At 40.0% G+C, this 19,489-nt stretch overlaps 1 protein-coding gene across 1 annotated transcript in view; it reads right to left on the bottom strand.

Annotated features, from left to right (window-relative positions):
• Positions 1–19,489, bottom strand: part of PAK3 (p21 (RAC1) activated kinase 3) — a 130,079-nt gene that overhangs the window by 98,529 nt on the left and 12,061 nt on the right. The window contains exon 5 of the mRNA XM_070365521.1: positions 3,642–3,843. Coding sequence (XP_070221622.1) covers positions 3,642–3,816 — 175 coding nt within the window. The 5' untranslated portion in view covers positions 3,817–3,843. The remainder of the gene's footprint in view (positions 1–3,641; positions 3,844–19,489) is intronic.

Here is a 19,489-nt window from a genome sequence, read left to right as displayed (position 1 = left end):
AATGAAAATTCATTCTTTTTTATGGCCAAGTAATATTCCACTGTGTAAACGTACCACATATTCTTTATCCATTCATCGATGGACATCTAGGTTGCTTCCACATTCTGGCTGTTGTAAATAATGCTGCAATGAAGTTTGTCTGAAGGCAGCTTATTTGCTGTCTGGCACAGATATTTAAATGACACCAGTTAATGATTTAGGCTCTTCTGAGGTTGCTTTCTTCTGAACATGGTGTTGTAAAAAAAAGACTCCACCTCTTCATAAATTCAATTAAATCACTCAAGACTTGTACAAAGGCAGTTTATCAGCTGTCCAGCAATCATATTAAATGGTACCACCTGATGATTTAAGCTCTGCTGAAGATGGTTTCTGTCCAAAGTGATTTTCTTTTGAAGGCATCATAGCAGCTCTTAAAGAATTCAGCTAAATCACTCAAGCTCTGAACAGGTAAGCTTTGATATGTAAAGGTACACATTTTTTTTCATTACTTTCTTGGAGGAGGTTTTAATCTTGTTCTAAAAATTTTTCTCCTGTTGCTTAAAATTGTATTTGTCTCCAGTACTATAGCCTCCTCATTATCTTCATTGTCACTTATGATAATCACCTCTGGGGTCCTGTGAGCTTCCTGAGTCATCCTCTAGTCATCACTTAAATCAGCATCAATAGATTCAGACTCAACTTCAGCCAACGACTGCTCCTGTGCCAAATGTTCATCCTGACCCACAGCTTCTTCTTGTTCCAATATTCTTAAGGTCTTTAGGAGAAATCACTGAAAGACACTTCTCTATCTCTAGTCCAATTTTCTCCCATGTAATATTTTTTAATTAGAAAATTGCTTTACAATGTTGTGCTAGTTTCTACTGTACAACAATGCAAATCAGCCATATATCACCTCCCTCCTGAGCATCTCTCCCCTTTCCCCAATATTAATGGGGGAAATTAGTTTAACATTAATGTTAAACTTATCTAATGCCTCTTTTATGAAGAATACATACTTATTCTTACTCCACCCCTCCAGGTGATCACAGAGCAGGGCTGGGCTGCTGCTTGGAGCCTAGGCTGGGCTCCCTGTGTTATACAGCAACTTCTCACCAGCTATCTATTTTACACATGATGATGTATATATGTTGATACTACTTTCTCCATTTGCCCCACTCTTTCCTTTCCCTACTGTGTCCACAAGTCCATTCTCTATGTCTGCATCTCCATTCGTTGTCAATAGGTTCATCAATACCATTTTTCTAGATTTCATATGTATGCATTAACATATGATATTTGTTTTTCTGACTTACTTCACTCTGTATAACAGGTTCTAGGTTCATCCATCTCACTAGAACTAAAATCTGTTCTTTTTTATGGCCGAGCAATCTTCCATTGTGTATATGTACCACATCTTCTTGATCCATTCATTTGTTGATGGACACCTAGGTTGCTTCCATGTTCTAGCTGTTGTAAATAGTGCTGCTATGAACACTGGGGTACATGTGTCTTTTTCAATTATTGTTTTCTCTGGGTACATGCCCCATAGTCTCCCATAGCACATTAATGTTAAACTATCTAATGCCTCTTTTATGAAGAATACAGCATGAGTGATGGTGTAGGAATTCCATGCACTAGGATCTTTAGACAGAGGTGCCTTTGTAAGATCCTGAACAACAAAGTTATACATTAGCTTGGCATAAGTCTTCTTAAAGGTCAGACAAAACACTGTCTAAGGGCTCCAGGACCTGAATCATGCCACTGGTTATAAAGACAACGTTAAAATGAGGATGCACATTTGCCAATGCATCTGAGGAACCAAAAGGACAAGCAGGAATCAATACGACATTGAATTCAAGATTTCTTTTTAGTAGTCTTGAGCTTCTGCAAGAAAGCACTGTTAAACCCATCTCTCAAGGAGAGAGGGAGTCATCAGGCTTTTCTATTTGCATGCTGGTATATTGGAAACTTAGCTTAGTTGTTTCCTCTGAGAGGATATGGGCCTAGTTTTCTGCAGACCAGTAATGGTTTCACTGTGAGGTCACCTGAAGTATTGGCACAAAACAGAAACACCAGCCTCTCTGTTTCGGCTGGCCTCATGTCAGCATCAGTTGGCTCATGCTCTTCAGAAGGGCAAACAGGATTGTTTAAGGGCTTCCAAAGCATGGCGGTCTCAACAGCACCAAAGATTTGTGCACGCACATGACTCTCCTCTTCAGTTGCTTTCTACAGTTGTGGAAGACATAACGCGGGAGCTGCAGGATCTAGTGGTTCTTTCTTTGGCACCACTGTCAACTAAGATTCAGTTTCCATGTCGTGCATGCATTTCCAGGTGCACCATGCATTTCTCAAACCATCCATTGCTCTAGGCAGTTCTTTCTTTTCGGGATCCACTTTGGTGTCTGAAAATATGTCTTCAAAAATTCCTCTCACGTGATGGGAGATCCCTTGCATGGAAAAGTGAAAGTGTTAGTCACTCAGTCATGTCTGACTGTAGTCTTCCAGGCTCCTCTGTCCATGGAATTCTCCAGGCAAGAATACTGGAGTGGTTAGCCATTCCCTTCTCCAGAGGATCTTCCTGACTCAGGGATCAAACCTGGGTCTCCTGCATTGGCAGGGAGAGTCTTTACCACCAGGGAAGTGTTTTCTTATTCCTTTGTTTTCAATCCAGAGGTTTAACAACATTTCTGTCTTTTCCATCCTTGGGTCACCAGGGATAAAGCATTTATTACATGCCATAGGTATACAGGAGGCGATATTGGCCTGAATAAGAGTTTAAGCTTTCCTTATGGAAATTCATTAATACAATATAAGCTACCTATAAAGCTATGTTTTACCTTTAAGAAGCTTAAGAGTGTCCCTTTTCTCTTCAAGAGATATTACTCTTCTTGCCCTTTAGCGACTTTCTCTGATGCTGGAGCCCTTGTACCTGGTTTCACTCTCTTCTGCCACAATAGTCACATTTATAGAAGCTATGTTTAGGCTTTATGCTAATTAACACAACCTGACAACTACTTATGAGGGATTTTATATTCCCCAATGTCACAAAGTGTCAGCATATGATATTTGAGGACCAAGGATAAATGATAATATACTGTTGTGATACTTAGTGTAAAATAGGCTGATTGTGTAGGGGATGACTGGCAGAAGAATGGTAGAGGAAACAAATGACTCAGAAATTTCTGCACACTTTGTGATATAGTCAGACAGACAATAACATGGCACTTGGACTGACTTCCATATGCTCAATTCAACATTTTCCTGGTTGTCAAAATGGTATACAGAAGTAAATCCACCAATACTCAAATTCCTAATAAGGACAACTTGTGGTTAGGAAAGGATTACTATAAATTCTCCTTTAAGTTTTATCAGAAAGAAAGGCACTATTCATATTTGTAAAACAGTCTTCTAGCTATGATTTCCCGTGGCTTACTGCTGAATTCAATGTTATGTGAAAGACAAACAAAGCATTTAAGTGTATTTTCTGTAAACCTACAGTAACAATCAAACATCATCCTCTGACAAAATGTAGCCTCTGAAGATGGATATGCAAAAGTCAGGCAGGCCCTGAACAGCCCATGCTCAAGAAATGACTTGAGAAAGAAAGCGACAATGAAAGAATAAACTAGCCCCTTTTCAACGCCCGGCCACTGATACTTTACTTTTATCCCCTCCTCCTGGGAAGATAGAGCGAAGCCTGGCTTTCTTATTCTTCTCTTCAGGGGCCATAGGAAGTGGTTTGGAGCTGTGGTTGAGTGCCGAAGAATCCCGGTTGTTACTGTTCATCCTCAGCGGGGGAGCTGGGGGTTTCTCTTCATTATCCAGACCGTCAGACATTTTCAGTTATAACTGATTGCACAGCTCCTAAAGAAGAGGAGGTGAAAACAGGAGTTCAGAGAGGTCTGAAAGACAATCTGGTATATACAGGAGGTCTAACGTCTTAGAAACAGGAGCACTGGTCTCATGCAATCTCAGGTTTGACAACCATTCTGAGGGGTTCCTTTTCTAGAGGGAAGGGAGCTGTCTCCCTAAGGCCTAATGATACAATTTCCTAAAGAGGAAAGCAAAGGTGAGTTTTTTCAACATGTAGATACAAATACCTAAGATGCTTTCTCCCAAAGACACTCTATTTTCTGCTGTCCACACACAGTCTTTTAATGCACAATTTACAATCTTTCCTCTTTGTGAGCAAGATTGGGCACAGGAGCAGAAAGGGTGACAGAGGATGAGATGGTTGGATGGTATCACTGACTCAATGAACATGAGTTTGAGCAAACTCTGGGAGCTGGTGATGAACAGGGAAGCCTGGAGTGCCGCAGTCAATGGGGTTGCAAAGTGTCAGGCAGGAATGAGGACTGAGTGATTGAACAACAACAATGATCATTTTGGTCACATAGCACCACCTCCTCAGAGTCTAGAATTGACATAGGCCTGGTTGTTGATTTTTGATGCCCACAACAATCATGTTAGTAACTTTGATACCGGGATGCCTTTGGCATCTGATTATTACCTGTGTGTACCTGATGAACAAAACACATTCTATTGCTTTATGAGAAAGAACTGAGAAACAATCTAGTAAACCTGGTAGTTTCAGCAGAGTTGGGGTAGACTGCTAGGAGAAGCACTGCTCCATCTTCAAGTAACAGAGTAGATGATAGAACAGAGATAAGTGTCACCAGGAGCAAAGAGGAACTCCAAGGAGAGGACTGTTTCCTGAGGAGACACCATAACCCTATTCCTTGTCATATTTTATCTCCTAGAAGAGGCAACAAGGGAGTTGACAGGGGTGACAGACTTGTAAGAACCAGTTTGGGTCTTAGCAACTAATCTGCTCTTAATTTCATTATTCTCTAGTATTTTGTGCCGAGAGCTGAACACATTTGGGTTTCATCCCACTGAAGGGTTACATGAACTGGAAAAGCACAAACTCAAGGAAATGTTTCAGTTCCTAGCTGTCTTCCCACTCTAGTTCAAGTCTTTCCACTAGGGCCCTGACACTTGCCATTTCTAGGCAGGTGTTACAAGGACCTTCCAGGGGAAACAGTGGGGGAGAGATGGAGTGGGAGTTTGAGGTTAGCAGATGAAAGCTAATGTATGCAGAATGGATAAATAACAAGTGAACTATATTCAATATCCTGTGGTAAACCATAATGAAAAGGAATGCATAATATATATATTAATCATATATATATATATATATAGCTAAATCACTTTGTTGTACAGCAGCAATACATGCAACATTGTAAATCAACAATACCTCAGTTTTTAAAGAGTACCTACCAAGTGAATCTCCACTTCCAATACAAGGAAAATCAAATCCTACTGCAACAAAATCTTTGTAATTTCATCAAGTACTAACTGGCACTAATTAGCAGTATAAGAGCTCTCCAAACACAACTCAGCATATCACTTTATTCCAATAACATACCTAATGGGAGGGGGGTTCAGGATGGGGAACACATGTACACCCGTGGCGGATTCATGTCAGTGTATGGCAAAACCAATACAATGTTGTAAAAAAAAAAAAAAAAAAAAGAAAATCAACAACAACAAAAACATTACCTGTTCTAATGAGAAATAATCTGCTATCATTCTTTTCAGCCCTTCAGAGGTTACATGTTTATTATTTTCAGTAATGAATTCTAAATTATATTACATTGTGGAAATTAAAAAAAAATTTACTGTTTAAAATTTTCTCAAATATATTGAGCCTGTAAGTATTCAAAAATAACTGAGTACCAATTCATAGCTTCTCCATCTGCACAGGTGACCACCAACAAACAATGATTGGTGAGACTGATTTGCACAAGAGATCTATTTTCCTTTGCCTAAATGTCATGCCTTGCATTATCTTAATGAATTAAGACCAATTCTAGTTTTTGGGGGGAATCATGACAGTGAAAATATTCAGTAGTAAATGTTTTGTCACTACCACCACCAGCTTTGTAAGTCTCACATTTTCCTATATGGGTGAAACTGTGTTCTCTTTATTGTTTACTCACTCGGTCATATCTGACTCTGCAACCCTATGAACTGTAGTCCGTCAGGCTCCTCTGTCCATGGGATTTCCCAGGCAAGAATAATGGAGTGGGTTGCCATTTCCTTCTCCAGGGGATCTTCCCAACCCAGGGATCAAACTCGCATCTCCTGCTTGGCGGGCAGATTCTTTACCACTGAGCCACCAGGAAAGCTGGTGAGACTATAGCACAAGGTAAAATGAAAAAGAAACTGTGATGCCAAGGATCAAGTATATCCATAGACTACTGGTAATTTTTTTTTAATTTTTTTTTTTTTTTTTATTTTATTTATTATTATTATTACTTATTTATTTACTTTACAATATTGTATTGGTTTTGCCATACATCAGCATGAATCCACCACGGGTGTACACTGTATGCGAGACAGCAAAAGAGACACAGATGTATAGAACAGTCTTTTGGACTCTGTGGTAAAAATTTTAACTAGAATATGAAATCAGTGCTAATGGGTCTACGTTCCCTTTCACATTTTGATCCTTCTCAATTCATTCTTTCTCCAGAAGATAAGTGAGTTTAAGACTGATTTCACCAATGGTATTCTGTATCAGACAGGTTCATGGTTTTTACTTAGTGTTGAAGAAGAATTTGCCAGACAAAGATTAAAAGCACTAGTTTTTTCACCTTGTGTGTGTTTTGTTTGTTTTCCTTTCTGGGTTTAAAAATAATGCCTGAATATGAGATGATTATTAAATAAAGCTCAAATGTACAGAATCTTGGTAAAAATAATGAAATTTGAAAGTTATTGCAAAAGAACTGAGGATTGTAAGTAAGACTTAGAAAACAGATTTCTGAAAAATGTGTCTCATGGGGAGAGAGAGCCACCATATTCTGGATGATATCTGTTTTCTGAGGACATATTTAACTTGAGATGACAGAAGCCAGAGAAACATACATGGCCTCTTTAAAATTATATACAAAACTGATCTTACACAATAAGGCAAGTAGGAGTCTGAGCTATTCAGGGTTCTAGTGCACCTACGTAATCCAAAATACTAGGCGCCTTTGTTGTGAATAACTAGGTGTGGCTAACAGTGGCTTTTTTCATCCTTAAATACTCTCTCTGGCTAGAGACTCAAAAAGTAGATGCCCTGTTTCTTTTCAGGTCGAGATTAAAAAGGGCTACTTGGAATATAGAGCTCACACTATACTCTCCTATACTAGACTAGAAATTGCTGCCGAAAATATGAATACCACATACTTGCCATGGTCCACATCACAGGCATTCTGTAAGGGACCCAGCTTAAATGGCACACCTTTCTACTGCCCAGCAAACTGGAATCAGTTTAATCCTGTTCAACTCATCAAGGGATTATAAGAAGGGCTGAAATAAATCTCTTACAGACATGGAAATGAAACTGAAGAATCTTGGTCCATTTTCACAATAGGAACACGAAGCAAATAAACACTCAGTTTACCTAGACATTTCAGATTCAGTTTTGCTCAAATTATCCTAATATTACGTCAGTTCTTTGTGACCCTTTACAAGGCACAACCAATCTTCATCTTTTTCTAATGGTCCCAGATAATTCTGAGTTTGTGACAAAGGAATAATGTGGGCGACTCCTTATCTCTAACTCACCTTAAAAGCAAGGGCTTCAGAGTATACTTTTAGGTGACCAATGGAGAAAGGGTAGGGCCCTGTAAGGCACTCTTTTTTTTTTAAATATAAAATTATTTATTTTAATTGGAGGTTAATTTACAATGTAAGGCACTCTTGCTGTTAATCTATTTGCTTCCCAAGTGGGAGGTATCTCCAGCTATTCCACAAACATAGAAAAAAAGGGGGAGTCTATTCTGTTATGTTTATAAACAATGCTGATTTACTAAGCCAGGTCCCTCCCCTGAGACACCTCTCTACAAAGGAAACTATTAATGGATTGCTGGTTCAATCTGCCTATGAGGTCATTATTTCCAAGATCTTGAAAGAGACTATTTTGTTTGGGGTAGCTGTAGGCTCTACTTCAAGAGTTGTACAAAAGCACCATTATTCTCCAGGAACCCAATCGAAAAACTGTTGATCTTTAAAGTTTAACTGTTGTTGTTCACTTCTGCAACACAGAAGAAACTTGCAAGTGTGGGTCATGCTGGACCCAGCCACCAGCCATGTCATTTCACTTTTAGAACATGGCCCTTTGCATTGTTGGAGGAACCGCTAATTTGAATGGACACCCAGCAACAGCTTGTATCTGTTCACAAATTGCTTTCAGACTTGGCTACTAGGTTTTTTCCAAGAGAATTGAAATGACTTTTGCAGATGGTATATTTTTGGTCCAGCCCTTGGGAGTTAATGTGGCTTACCAAGGTTCTGTAATTACAATTGAAATTCATCAGCAGTAAGAAATGAGCCTCTTGTCTCATGATAACCAAGAAGCTGGAACAACCCTCTTTCAGAGTACAAAAAAGATTAATTTTTTATTTTCCTCCCTCCTTATCTCCCTTTTCCCCTCACTCTGCTATATACTTCCATAGTCCCACCCCCAAATGCAAGGGCAGGCATGTGCACATAGGTGCACACACATGTGCGTACATGCGCGCACACACACACACACCCCTTCACTGAGTCGCCTTTTGACACAGAGATTTACTACAAAGTATTTCAGAGGAAAACTTTTATCAAGATGCATGGCAACTTTAGATGAAATGATTAGGCACTGTATAAACTGCTCATTCTCTCATTCTTCCAAATGTATTCTGTTAATGTGGTACCAAATGAAACCCTCAGAGAACATTCAGTAGGTTAAAAAAAAAAAGCCACCAACCTGCATGTTCCAGGAGTCAAGGGGAAAGATAGGTGCTCAAACATATTCTAGATAATGTGGCCAAAATTCATACCATGACATAAGTGTGGAATTGGATACAATCAAAAATACCAATTGTGCCCATTTGTCACAGGTGCTCTACTCGCATGTGTGAAAGGTGAGAATCCAGAAATACTGGTCCTATGACTTGCAAGACCATCTATGAAGCCACTGGCAACTGAAATCAATATTTTCATCAGATCTGATACCATCAGAGACAATGGTATCTGATACCATACAGAGACAATGCATGTCTGTATTATTCTGTCTGCTTTCAAAAATCTAAATCACTGTTTATTTGCATACTTTCCCGATGAGAAACAAACTAATACTGGCCTCCTTTCAAAAACAAAAGCCTAGGCCAGCAGACACACAGCCATTATCTAATAAACCCAGAGGTAAAGTTCTCAAACCACCAACCACACAAGGCCATTACTATAAATCGGTGAGCCCATCAATACTGCTTATGTCCCTCTCATATCAAACTAGAGGATATAACGCAGGAATGAGATGCAGCCCAGGGGAAATTTCCAAGGTTTCTGACATTTCTGAGATACCTACAAAAATAATAGGGTTGGCTGCAAGACACCTGAAGCTGATGAGATGACAATCAAACTGACAAGTACACATAAGAAAGAAGATTGATTTTGGTATCACAAAAATGTAGTCAACAAGTCAAAGAACTCTCACTATGTTAAGACATTAATAGAACATTAGGGCATTTCAAATTTCTAGAATTGGGTAAATCTTTATAGCAAGAATTAGCTCTACAGATCAGTAAGAAGTGAACTTTTAATAAGTTTCCAGATTTGGAGGTATTAGGCTGACACAGATTTAAAGTCAGCCAACATCTCCTTAGACAAAGATACCAACACTGGACTGTTCTTTGTATTTGGGGATGAGGTTACTGCTTTTACTGTGAGAATGGTGTTTACACTGAATTATATTTGGTTGTGGGAAAAAGGATCCAAGAGTTACTTGCTGGCTCTTTCTTGGGCTCCCTTGTAAACAGAAGTACACATTTTTCAAGATGGCTAGCTGAGCTTCCAGGTATAAACTGTGATGGGGACACAAATGATGCTTCGCTAACTAGCCTATGCTGATACTAAACCCACTTTACCTTAGACACCTTCTTAGCAACTGAAGTAGCCAGACACTTACGATTGACAGTGTAAATAGACGTAGTGAACTGTTTTCAATTGCCAAAAAAGGAACAAAACACCTGACCTTCCACAAAGGGTACAATGTATTATCCTTTCAAAGAATATACAGTGCTTTGCATTTTACAGCAACTTGCATCTGAAGATTTCTAGCAAATTTTCAGCCATTGTTTCCCATAATAGGCTAAGATGCCAAAGAAGTGAGAAAGGGCATTCCTCCCATTCTATAGGGAGGAGAAGCTGCCACATCTGTGTCCCTCAGTAGCCCTAAACCCCCACTCCCAGGCTAGGTAGACAAGAACCTGATGGGCCCAGCTTAGCATTTTTACCATCTGGTCTCCAACTGCATGTAGTCATTAAAAATGTCATCCCCCTCACTAGATCATAAACTCCTAGAGGGTAAGAACTCCTCAGTCATAACTGTCATGCTTTCATACTGCCTAGTACAGTGCCTTGTTCCCAGTAGGCATTAAATTCACATGTGAGGGAATGAATGGAACTCTATATGTTCTATGCATTTGTTGAAGCTCTGAGTACATTTTTCTTAACGTTGAATAAGCCTATATGCTTACTCCAAGCAAGTCTGAGCCAAGAAGGAGTTTGGACATTTTGGCACTAGTCTATTGGCCAAGAAATTGGGCATCATGGAAAAGCCAGCCACCTTTGGATTATCAACACCTCATTGTTCACTATATGACCTTGTAAGGACCACGAGTTTATTCAAGCTCTGCTCTTATTTGAGCCAGACAACAACATGTGAAGAAGGGAGCACCATCCACATTTTCCACATGGGGAATTAACAAGGCATAGAGGTTAAATGACTTACCCAAGGGTCGTAAAATAACTGCCAAGAACCGAGACTAGAATCTCGAACTCTCCTCAATTCCCTTCCCTTGATACCATTACAATGTGGATCCAGGTAAACCCACCCACACATGCACACACTCTTTCTCTTTATACATACACTTGCATCCTCCCCAAATATTCATATGACAGTTCTACCTTTTTTCATTTCAACCCACTTGAGGCTGGTACTTACTGATTTCAACTGCATTTCTCATCCAAAGACCCAAGGCTAGAAGATTTACTGACACAACTCCAGGAGGATTTGTTGGCCGGTAGGACCAATTCTTAGATGGCCTTGTTTTGGGGCTTGTCTGTTCTGGGGCACTCACCAAGGGAACTCTGCTATCAGAGACAGGGGTGTGCTATTTCAGAGAGCCTCGCCTGGGAGATACCATTACAGCATGTAATGGAGGGAAGCCATTTCGAAGATCATTTGATCAAGAGGAGCTGAGCTACTTATTAGGCAGATTTGCAAAAGCAGCCAGACAAGTAAGGGAGGCACTAGCTCTTTTTACAGCTGCCTTGTTTCAGTCTTAGATCCTGCAAAAGATAGCTCACGACTGACACACATACAAAACATGGTCACACAGAACACATTCATGCTCTGTCTCACACACAAGAGCAAATGAGGTCAGTTCTGCTGTAGTCCTATTCTCTGCTAGCATCTTTCTGAGTGACTTCCATTGTTTGCATCAGGAACTTCACATTAATGAAATCCAATAAGCCAGCATATTATAGTTGCAAATTTCAATGATAGGTTGCAAATAAAGAAATTAATAGGTATACCACGGCATACTGCACATATTATGTGGGACAAGTAGCTCCCTATTTGAGCGACTTCCTAAGCTTCTAAATGGATGCAGCACCGTACTTTATTATTCATTGTGTATGCTGCATGAGCTAATGCCAAGAAAATGCTAATGACCATCTGACGTGTGTTTATATTTGCAAACTGATGCCTTATTACAGGTTTGGGCTTTTCATTTCCAACACTGATGTTCTAAAAAGAGAAAGTAAGATGCAGGAAGAACAGAGGTAGAAATTGTTAAAGCATAAAAAAGTAAAAGATGCTTCAAATAAATGTGGAGGGGGGGAAGAGAAGTAAAATTCAAGTAATAAAACACTTCCTAATTCTCAAAACAGAACACAGTATCCTTGGAGGCTGTTGGACAGAAAAAAATTAGATGCAGATGAGCAGCCCAAGTGAACAGGATATGGTAAACCAACATCTTGAGTCTCTGGGGTTCTAACTGCTCTCTGTGACTATGCATGGGTGATAATTATACCCTTCCCTGATCGACTCTAGTGAAAGTCACAAATTCCCTTAAACTCAAGCCTAAAAATTCAATTGCCAATATTGCTAGGGCTCTTTGTATATATAGAGATGTCTGGACATTGTTTTCAAACCTGTGCCTTATGGCTCATTGACCTAGGAACTTGGTCTAGTCTCAATTTTTCCATACCCAAATTGGCTTTCTATAGGGAAGGTACCCACTGAACATTTGAAGAGAAGAGCTACATGGGGTCAATTGAGACATTCACATAACATTTTTGTAAACTAGGAATTTAGATCATTTTAGCAAAGCTCATATTCTACCCACCTGCTGCTACGTTGCTTCCGTCATGTCTGACTCTGTGCGACCCCATAGACGGCAGCCCACGAGGCTCCCCCGTCCCTGGGATTCTCCAGGCAAGAACACTGGAGTGGGTTGCCATTTCCTTCTCCAATGAATGAAAGTGAAAAGTGAAAGTGAAGTCACTCAGTCGTGTCTGACTCTTAGTGACCCCATGGACTACAGCCCACCAGGCCCTCCGTCCATGGGATTTTCCAGGCAAGAGTACTGGAGTGGGGTGCCATTGACTTCTCCAAATTCTACCCACCACCCCTCCAAAAAAGACATTTTGCTAGAACTGGAGGTCAAAGAATTTGAACTGGTATAAAATGCAGCAACTCTTCTTCCAGCTTTTGCCCCTCAACCAAAGTTTACAAAAGAACTGAGCATGTGTCTATATAGCATGTGGGGGGCTATAGTTAATGAAGAGGAAATATTATCTTTAAAAAAAGGAAGAATGGGAAATGATCAGACCCAATTTCCATCTATCACACTTCACAAATGGTAGGGGATAAACTGCTGGCCACAGCCTTAGTTGTAGGAATTCCCCATCTCCTACCCCCACCAAAAGGGATTATTATTGTCTTAAAGAAAACTGGCCCTGGGTCTAAGAAAAGATTACAGTCCACCCAAAGAAATTCCTCTAGAAACCAAAAGCCTAAAGGATGACCTCACAATCAAGCCTGCTGGCTTTCCTGTACCAGCTAAGTTCACTTATGAGCTTCCGATCCACCAAGTGATTCATTCTCCTTGCGGCTGGGTACTCAGCCACATGGTTGTGGCTGCCACTGCCCAGTTCTCTAAGATATGGCTCATGACTGGTTCATGCTGGAGCAGACCCCTCCTGCAGCACACGATCAGTTTTGATGCCCCAGTACTCATCCGCACACACAAAGAGAAGGCTGTCAGATACCTAAGTGTTTCTGTGGCCTGGGGAAGTCCCCAGACTGAGATCATAGGGCCCAGCCCTTACCTCTCAAATGAAGGAAATGATATCCTGGTAGGAAAAGTGCAGATAAAACAGAAGCAGGATTTAGTGCAAGGAGTGGGAATCAGCAGAGGGACTCAGTCAGTAGTTCCCAATGACTTCTGTGGAGCCAGAACTATGGCCTAGAACACATCCTGACCAAAACTGGCGGAAGGAAGGGACTTCCCTGGCAGTCCAGTGGTTAGAATTCCACACTTCCACGGCAGAGATAGGTTCAATCCCTGGTTGGGGAACTATGAGCTCACGTGCCATACAGCATGACAAAAAAAAAAAAAAAAAAAGTGGCAGGAAAATGGGAGGAAAGCTGAGTGTTCATAATAAATAAATATATATAACTCTGTATTACAATTCTGTATAAAGCAATGGTCATCTCAGAGTGTTCTTTCTCCTTTAAGATTGAGCCTAATACATTCCCTGCACTTACAATTATGTCAGCCAATCACCAGCGAGTTATACAGCTGTATAAAGAGAGGAAAAGGGAAGATCTTATGTCAGCCTGACATTGCTTTTTATAGGAAAAGAAACCAAGTACATGACTTCTTATTATGGATTGCTGATTGACTTTCATTTCAAAGAATCTGAAGACCAAAACAGAGACCTGCTACCCTGTAAGAAGGTCAGATAGTAACTCATGCCTCTTAAGCAACCCATCTGTGCTTGTATTCATTTATTTCAATAACAAATATTTATTGAGGCTTATGTACTAGGTACCATGCGAGGTGCAGGGAGTAAAGAGATAAACATCAGTCAATGTCCAGCCCCGAAAGAGATTATATAGGCTTGAATAGTGGGTTTCATCTCTGGCTGCATATTGTATATAAAATGTATATTAAATATACAGATAACAATACAACTACAGAATAGGTAAGGGCATGTGTTTTGCAAATTGAAGAGTGTAAAAAAAAAAAAAGAGGGACTGGAGGAGTTCAGAAGGAAGAAAAGACACTTTTTGACTACTCTCCTACTAGGTGAGAAATTAGTACCGATTTTAGTACCAATACCTGCACATTCAAGGCAAGTGTTTGATATGGATGTTCATGCCTTTCGTCTTCACGCCACCAGCATTCATACCTACCAGGTATTGTGTCAGGTACATGGAGATACATACAAACAGAGATGAATGAAGACCAGTCCCAGTCTTCAAAGAGCTCACAGTTAAATAAGGATGGTGGACATACATACATGCAATAGGAAATACAAAGGGATGCAACCCAGGTAGGCAAAGGATGCATTAGAGGGACAGAGCAGAAAGGGTAACTAATGTTCTCAGAGAAGATCAGACATATATCACTTCAGCAGAGTATTGAAGGATGAGTAGGAGTTTGCTGGGGTTTGAGAAATGGGAAGTACTGGGGTGGTGTAATACATTATTCAGGAGTATATCCCAGCAAACAAATACTCCAACTATGCCAGATCATGTTTCTAAGGACCTGTTTCTCCTGAACTAAGAGATTCTGGTCCTATGTAAAAACAGATCTTAAAACTCTGGAAGAAAGTAACACATATAAGACTTTCAAAAGCCAGAACACAGGATCCTGGTAACATATAGAAGGGACCAGTACGGGTGGCACAAAGCATTTTCCAGACCTAAAGTCATATATGAGCAGAACAGACTTCTTTGAGGGAAAATATATTAAGACTATAATAAAAAAAAAAAAAAGACTATAATATGTGGGAAAAGAAACCACTTCCTTTCATGTTCCATTTAAGAACTAAGTTGCATCTTGTTCCCTAATTTTAATTTCTGGAGTTGATTTTTAGTTAGGTCTTTTTATAAACCCCCCAAAATTGTCTCCAACCAAAGAAGAAGGGCTAGTTCTGGCTCCATTCCTTGATTGTTCTGCAATCTTGTGGCAATCAATAAATCTTCATAAATAAATTCAATCCTTCATTCAGCATTTATATAGTGTTTAATATGTGCCCAGAAGGAGGGGGATGCTTTGAAAAGTTAGTGCAGGAAGGGTAGCTAGTATTCCCCACAGGTGTCTGAGGATACTACACTTGAGCAAGGTATTGAAGGATAAGTAGGAGCTCACCATGGTCTAGGGCAAGAGATGAACTAGTTAGTCTCTGCCCTTGAGGAAAACAGTTTTATGGGTGTTGGCCATGGCAGCTCAGGGTGAAGATGACAACAAGTAGCTACTGATGGACAAGAGAGGGGTTCCCAACAGCCTGAAGAATGAAGCTTCACAGAGGAAGTATACTTGAGTTGATTTTAAAAGGACAAATAACCAAAGGTAACATTTCAGGCACAAGGAACATGTACTAAGACCAAGAGAAGATTACAGACAATGCAGTATGAGAGAAGCTACACGTAACTTGATGCAAAAAAAAAAAAAAAAAAAAACCAGTAAAGACCAAATTAAGAAGGATCTCATATGCCTTTCTTAGGGGTTTGGACTCTGCCTGTCTAGATAAAAAGCCATGTGTGAGGAAGCATGGGCAGTATAGAAACAGGAAAAGAGAGGTTTCAAAAAGTAGCTCTATTCTGGACATTGGCCAAAGATGGCAGAGATGCTAGTAGTGGGATTAACTGGTCTCAGGACCCTAAATAGAAATCTGGGTACAAATAGAGTTCTATCCCAAGAAGCCCGGAGGAGTGTGGGAGGACTAATATGGGTTTTTTTAGCCTTTAGGGGGTCTTCCAGCTTTATTTAAGGATAACTGACAAATTTACAATGTATATATTTGGGATGTACAATGTGATTAATGCTTTAGTATATGTATACAATGGGAAATGGTTATCACAATCACATTAATTCATACATCCATCATCTCACATTGTTTTATTTTTTGCTTTGTTTTGCTTTTTGGTATGTTGAAAACACTAAGATCCGCTCTCTTAGCAAATTTCAAACATACAGCACAGTATCATTAACTATAGTCATCATGCTGTTCATTACATCCCCAGTGTAGCCTTTACCTTTTGTTCAGGATTCCAGACAGAACTGTGCTTCAGTTTGTTTTTAGGAAATGAGAGTAAACAACTAGCTTAGAATGGTGGTTATTTAAAAAGCTAATGAAGTTGGTATGCTGATAACAAATATGATGATGTGGAAGGCCCCTTAAATGAGCAGCCACTGGACTGCCACCAGTAATCATATTCCCAAGAGAATTCTAAGAACACATTATTCTGGTTTTGGCCAATAGGACAGCCCTTATCAGTTTCATAAAAAAATTGTCTAAATTTTTATAAAGACTCTACCAACAAACATAAACATTCTACAAAGACTAAATATCTACAAATGGTCCTCAAATATATAACTTTTCTACAAGTCTATGTACAAAGAAGAGAGAACAAACACCGTGACACATTGGATAGCTCAATAAAAATTATACTAGAAATATCTAGTGGGAAGCAAAACAAAGATCTAAGAACCTTGTCTTTATTACATAGCAAAAATAAAAAGCTGAAAGGAACATCAATTCACATGTGATTGGGAAAAAATTCTCTCTAGCTATATCTATTCCTCTCAATGTGTGTGCTCAGTTGCCCGGTCGTGTCTGACTCTTTGCAACCCCATGGACTTTAGCTCGCCAGACTCCTCTGTCCATGAAATTTCCCAGGCAAGAATACTGGAGTGGGTTACCACTTCCTTCTCCAGGGGATCTTCCCAACCCAGAGATTGAACCTGCACCTCTTGCATCTCCTGCATTGGCAGGTGAATTCTTTACCACTAGTGCCACCTGAGAAACATTCCTCTCAACAGAGACAGCAAAATTAAGACAATAAATATAGACAGAGTAGCAGTCATAACATGTTTATATGGCATTATGGAATGGTTCAATGGAGAGCAGGATATGTGGGCTGAAAATATTAATTTGGAGACCATCAGCATGGAAGCAGGTGCAATCTCCTAATAAGACACAGGATGACAGAAGGCAAGATCTCAGCGGAACACCAATATTTAGGGGCTGGAGGAGGAACCAGGGATCCTTGAGAAACACGGTTAAAGAAGTGGAGGAACTGAATCTATGACATCATGGAAACCAAGAGAAAAGTATTCCAAGATGAGTATGGCTATGAGGCAAATGTCACAGAGAGGTCAAAAGTGCGCTTATCTTTTTGTCCTTCCATCCTTTTCCTAGGGTTCCCTAAAGTTGATGCCTCATCATTTTCAGGTCAGAAGAGAAACAGCCAAGGAGCCCCAGAGGTCTAGTGATGTGTTTCAGTATATTTCAAGAATTTCTATTTCCAGGCTCTGGACATTTGGTACTCCTCGAGCAGCATGAACAACACCACATGACATGCCTTGAGAAAGATTTTCATTTTGGTGGGAACTGGTCCTGCCATAGCCATATATCACCACGACCCTCAGCTTTGCTGCAAAGGGCACTCTTATGATGTCACATTTGTTGCACTTCTGTAACATGCTGGACAACACACAAGACACAGAGAGAAACACCACAACACAGAGACACAGAGAGAAACACCACATGGTTCAGAGAACAGAAAAACTGTAGCTACCATTTAGACATTTTTTTTTTTGCACAAGGTTTATGCTCAATTCAAAGAGGTTGTACTTGCTAACCACCACCTCAAAGACGCTGTGAAGCAAAGATGCAAATATTCAGCCTGGACTGGAACCTTCTCAGCCCAGCACTGCTGCTAATGAGCTTTATCCCTTGATTGCTCTGAATCTTTTTCTTCACAGAAGAAAGGTGACTACCTCACCAAGAGGTTGTGAGGATCAAATGATCCACATGTGAGAAATGAGTAAAGCAATTTAAGGTATGTTGCCCACAGAAGATGTTTACAATTACTGCCACAGATTTCATGGGCCATAAAATTACCACCATTCATTAAGATTTATGTCCTAGGCACTCTGCTAAAAGTTACTCATGAACCAGTTCACATAACTTGCATAACCCTTGAGGTATCATTATTTTCATTTTACAGATGAAACTGACATTCAGAGACAGCAGCTTACTTGCCAAGGTCACAGAGTGAAACTATACAAAGACAAATACCATACGATTATCACTTATATGTGGAATCTAAAATATGACAAAAATGAACTTATCTACGAAGCAGAAACAGACTCAGAGACACAGAGAACAGACTTTGGAGACTTGTGGTTGCCAAGGCGGGTGGGGTGGGGTGGGGGAGGGTTGGATTGGGAGTTTGGGATTAGCAGATGCAAACTATTATATATAGAATGGAAAAATAACCAGGTCCTATTGTATGGCACAGGGAACTATATTCAATATTCTGTAATAAACCATAATAGAAAAAAGTCTATACAATCTCATGTCTGTGTGACTCCAAAGTCTATGCTCTTATTTATGCTTCCTCAATCACACTACAGTTTTATGTGAAATGATGAGTTCTCAGTTACCACAGCTTTTGCATAGACAACAAAGCTCTTAGGGCTTTGAGATGGGTGAACTGTGCTTCCATTGTGATGTTTTGGAACAAAGCTTGGAAATGAGCAGACCCAGCGCCCACAATGCAGGCATTTCAGCATTAGAATCAAGGTCAGAGGTGTGCCTGTGGTTAGAGACCAGATCTTGGGCTCCACCAGCATAAGGAGTCTTTTTCATTCCTCCTCCCCTAAGTTTCGGTATACCAGCAAATGAAGGTGACATTACTGAAGGCTTCATGATTTCAAGGGAAATGTTGTAGGATGAGGGGGGACATCGAAATGAACAAGAAACATCACTACAGTGGCCAGATAAGGATGTCCTAAAATGACACAGGAATTGAGGAAGTGCTCATGGGTTTTCTTTTTCACTCTTCTTAAGTGGGAATGAGCATTGACCCAGCTTGTGGTTAAGAGAAATAAAAACTTAAAGAAAAGCAGGCAACAAGTTCTGTGAAAATCAGGTCTTTGGCAGCAAAGAACCATACTGTTTCTCTGTTACTTCAGGGTTCTGCCCCTTTGAAAGCACCACAGTCCAAGGGTTGTGGTAAGGATAGTAAGAGCTACCATTTGTTGAGCACTGACTTTGTGCTCAACATTTGTTGAGCAAGACATTGCATTTCATCCTAACAACTCAATGAGGTAGATGGTATTAGTGTCATGCCCATTTTACAGATGAGGAAACTGAGACTTGAGCATAGGTA

This window comes from Bos mutus, chromosome X, assembly GCF_027580195.1.
Source record: "Bos mutus isolate GX-2022 chromosome X, NWIPB_WYAK_1.1, whole genome shotgun sequence".
Classification (NCBI taxonomy): Eukaryota; Metazoa; Chordata; class Mammalia; order Artiodactyla; family Bovidae; genus Bos; species Bos mutus.
The sequence above is the reverse complement of the archived record's forward strand: the minus strand, read 5'-3'. Positions and strand labels throughout refer to the sequence as shown.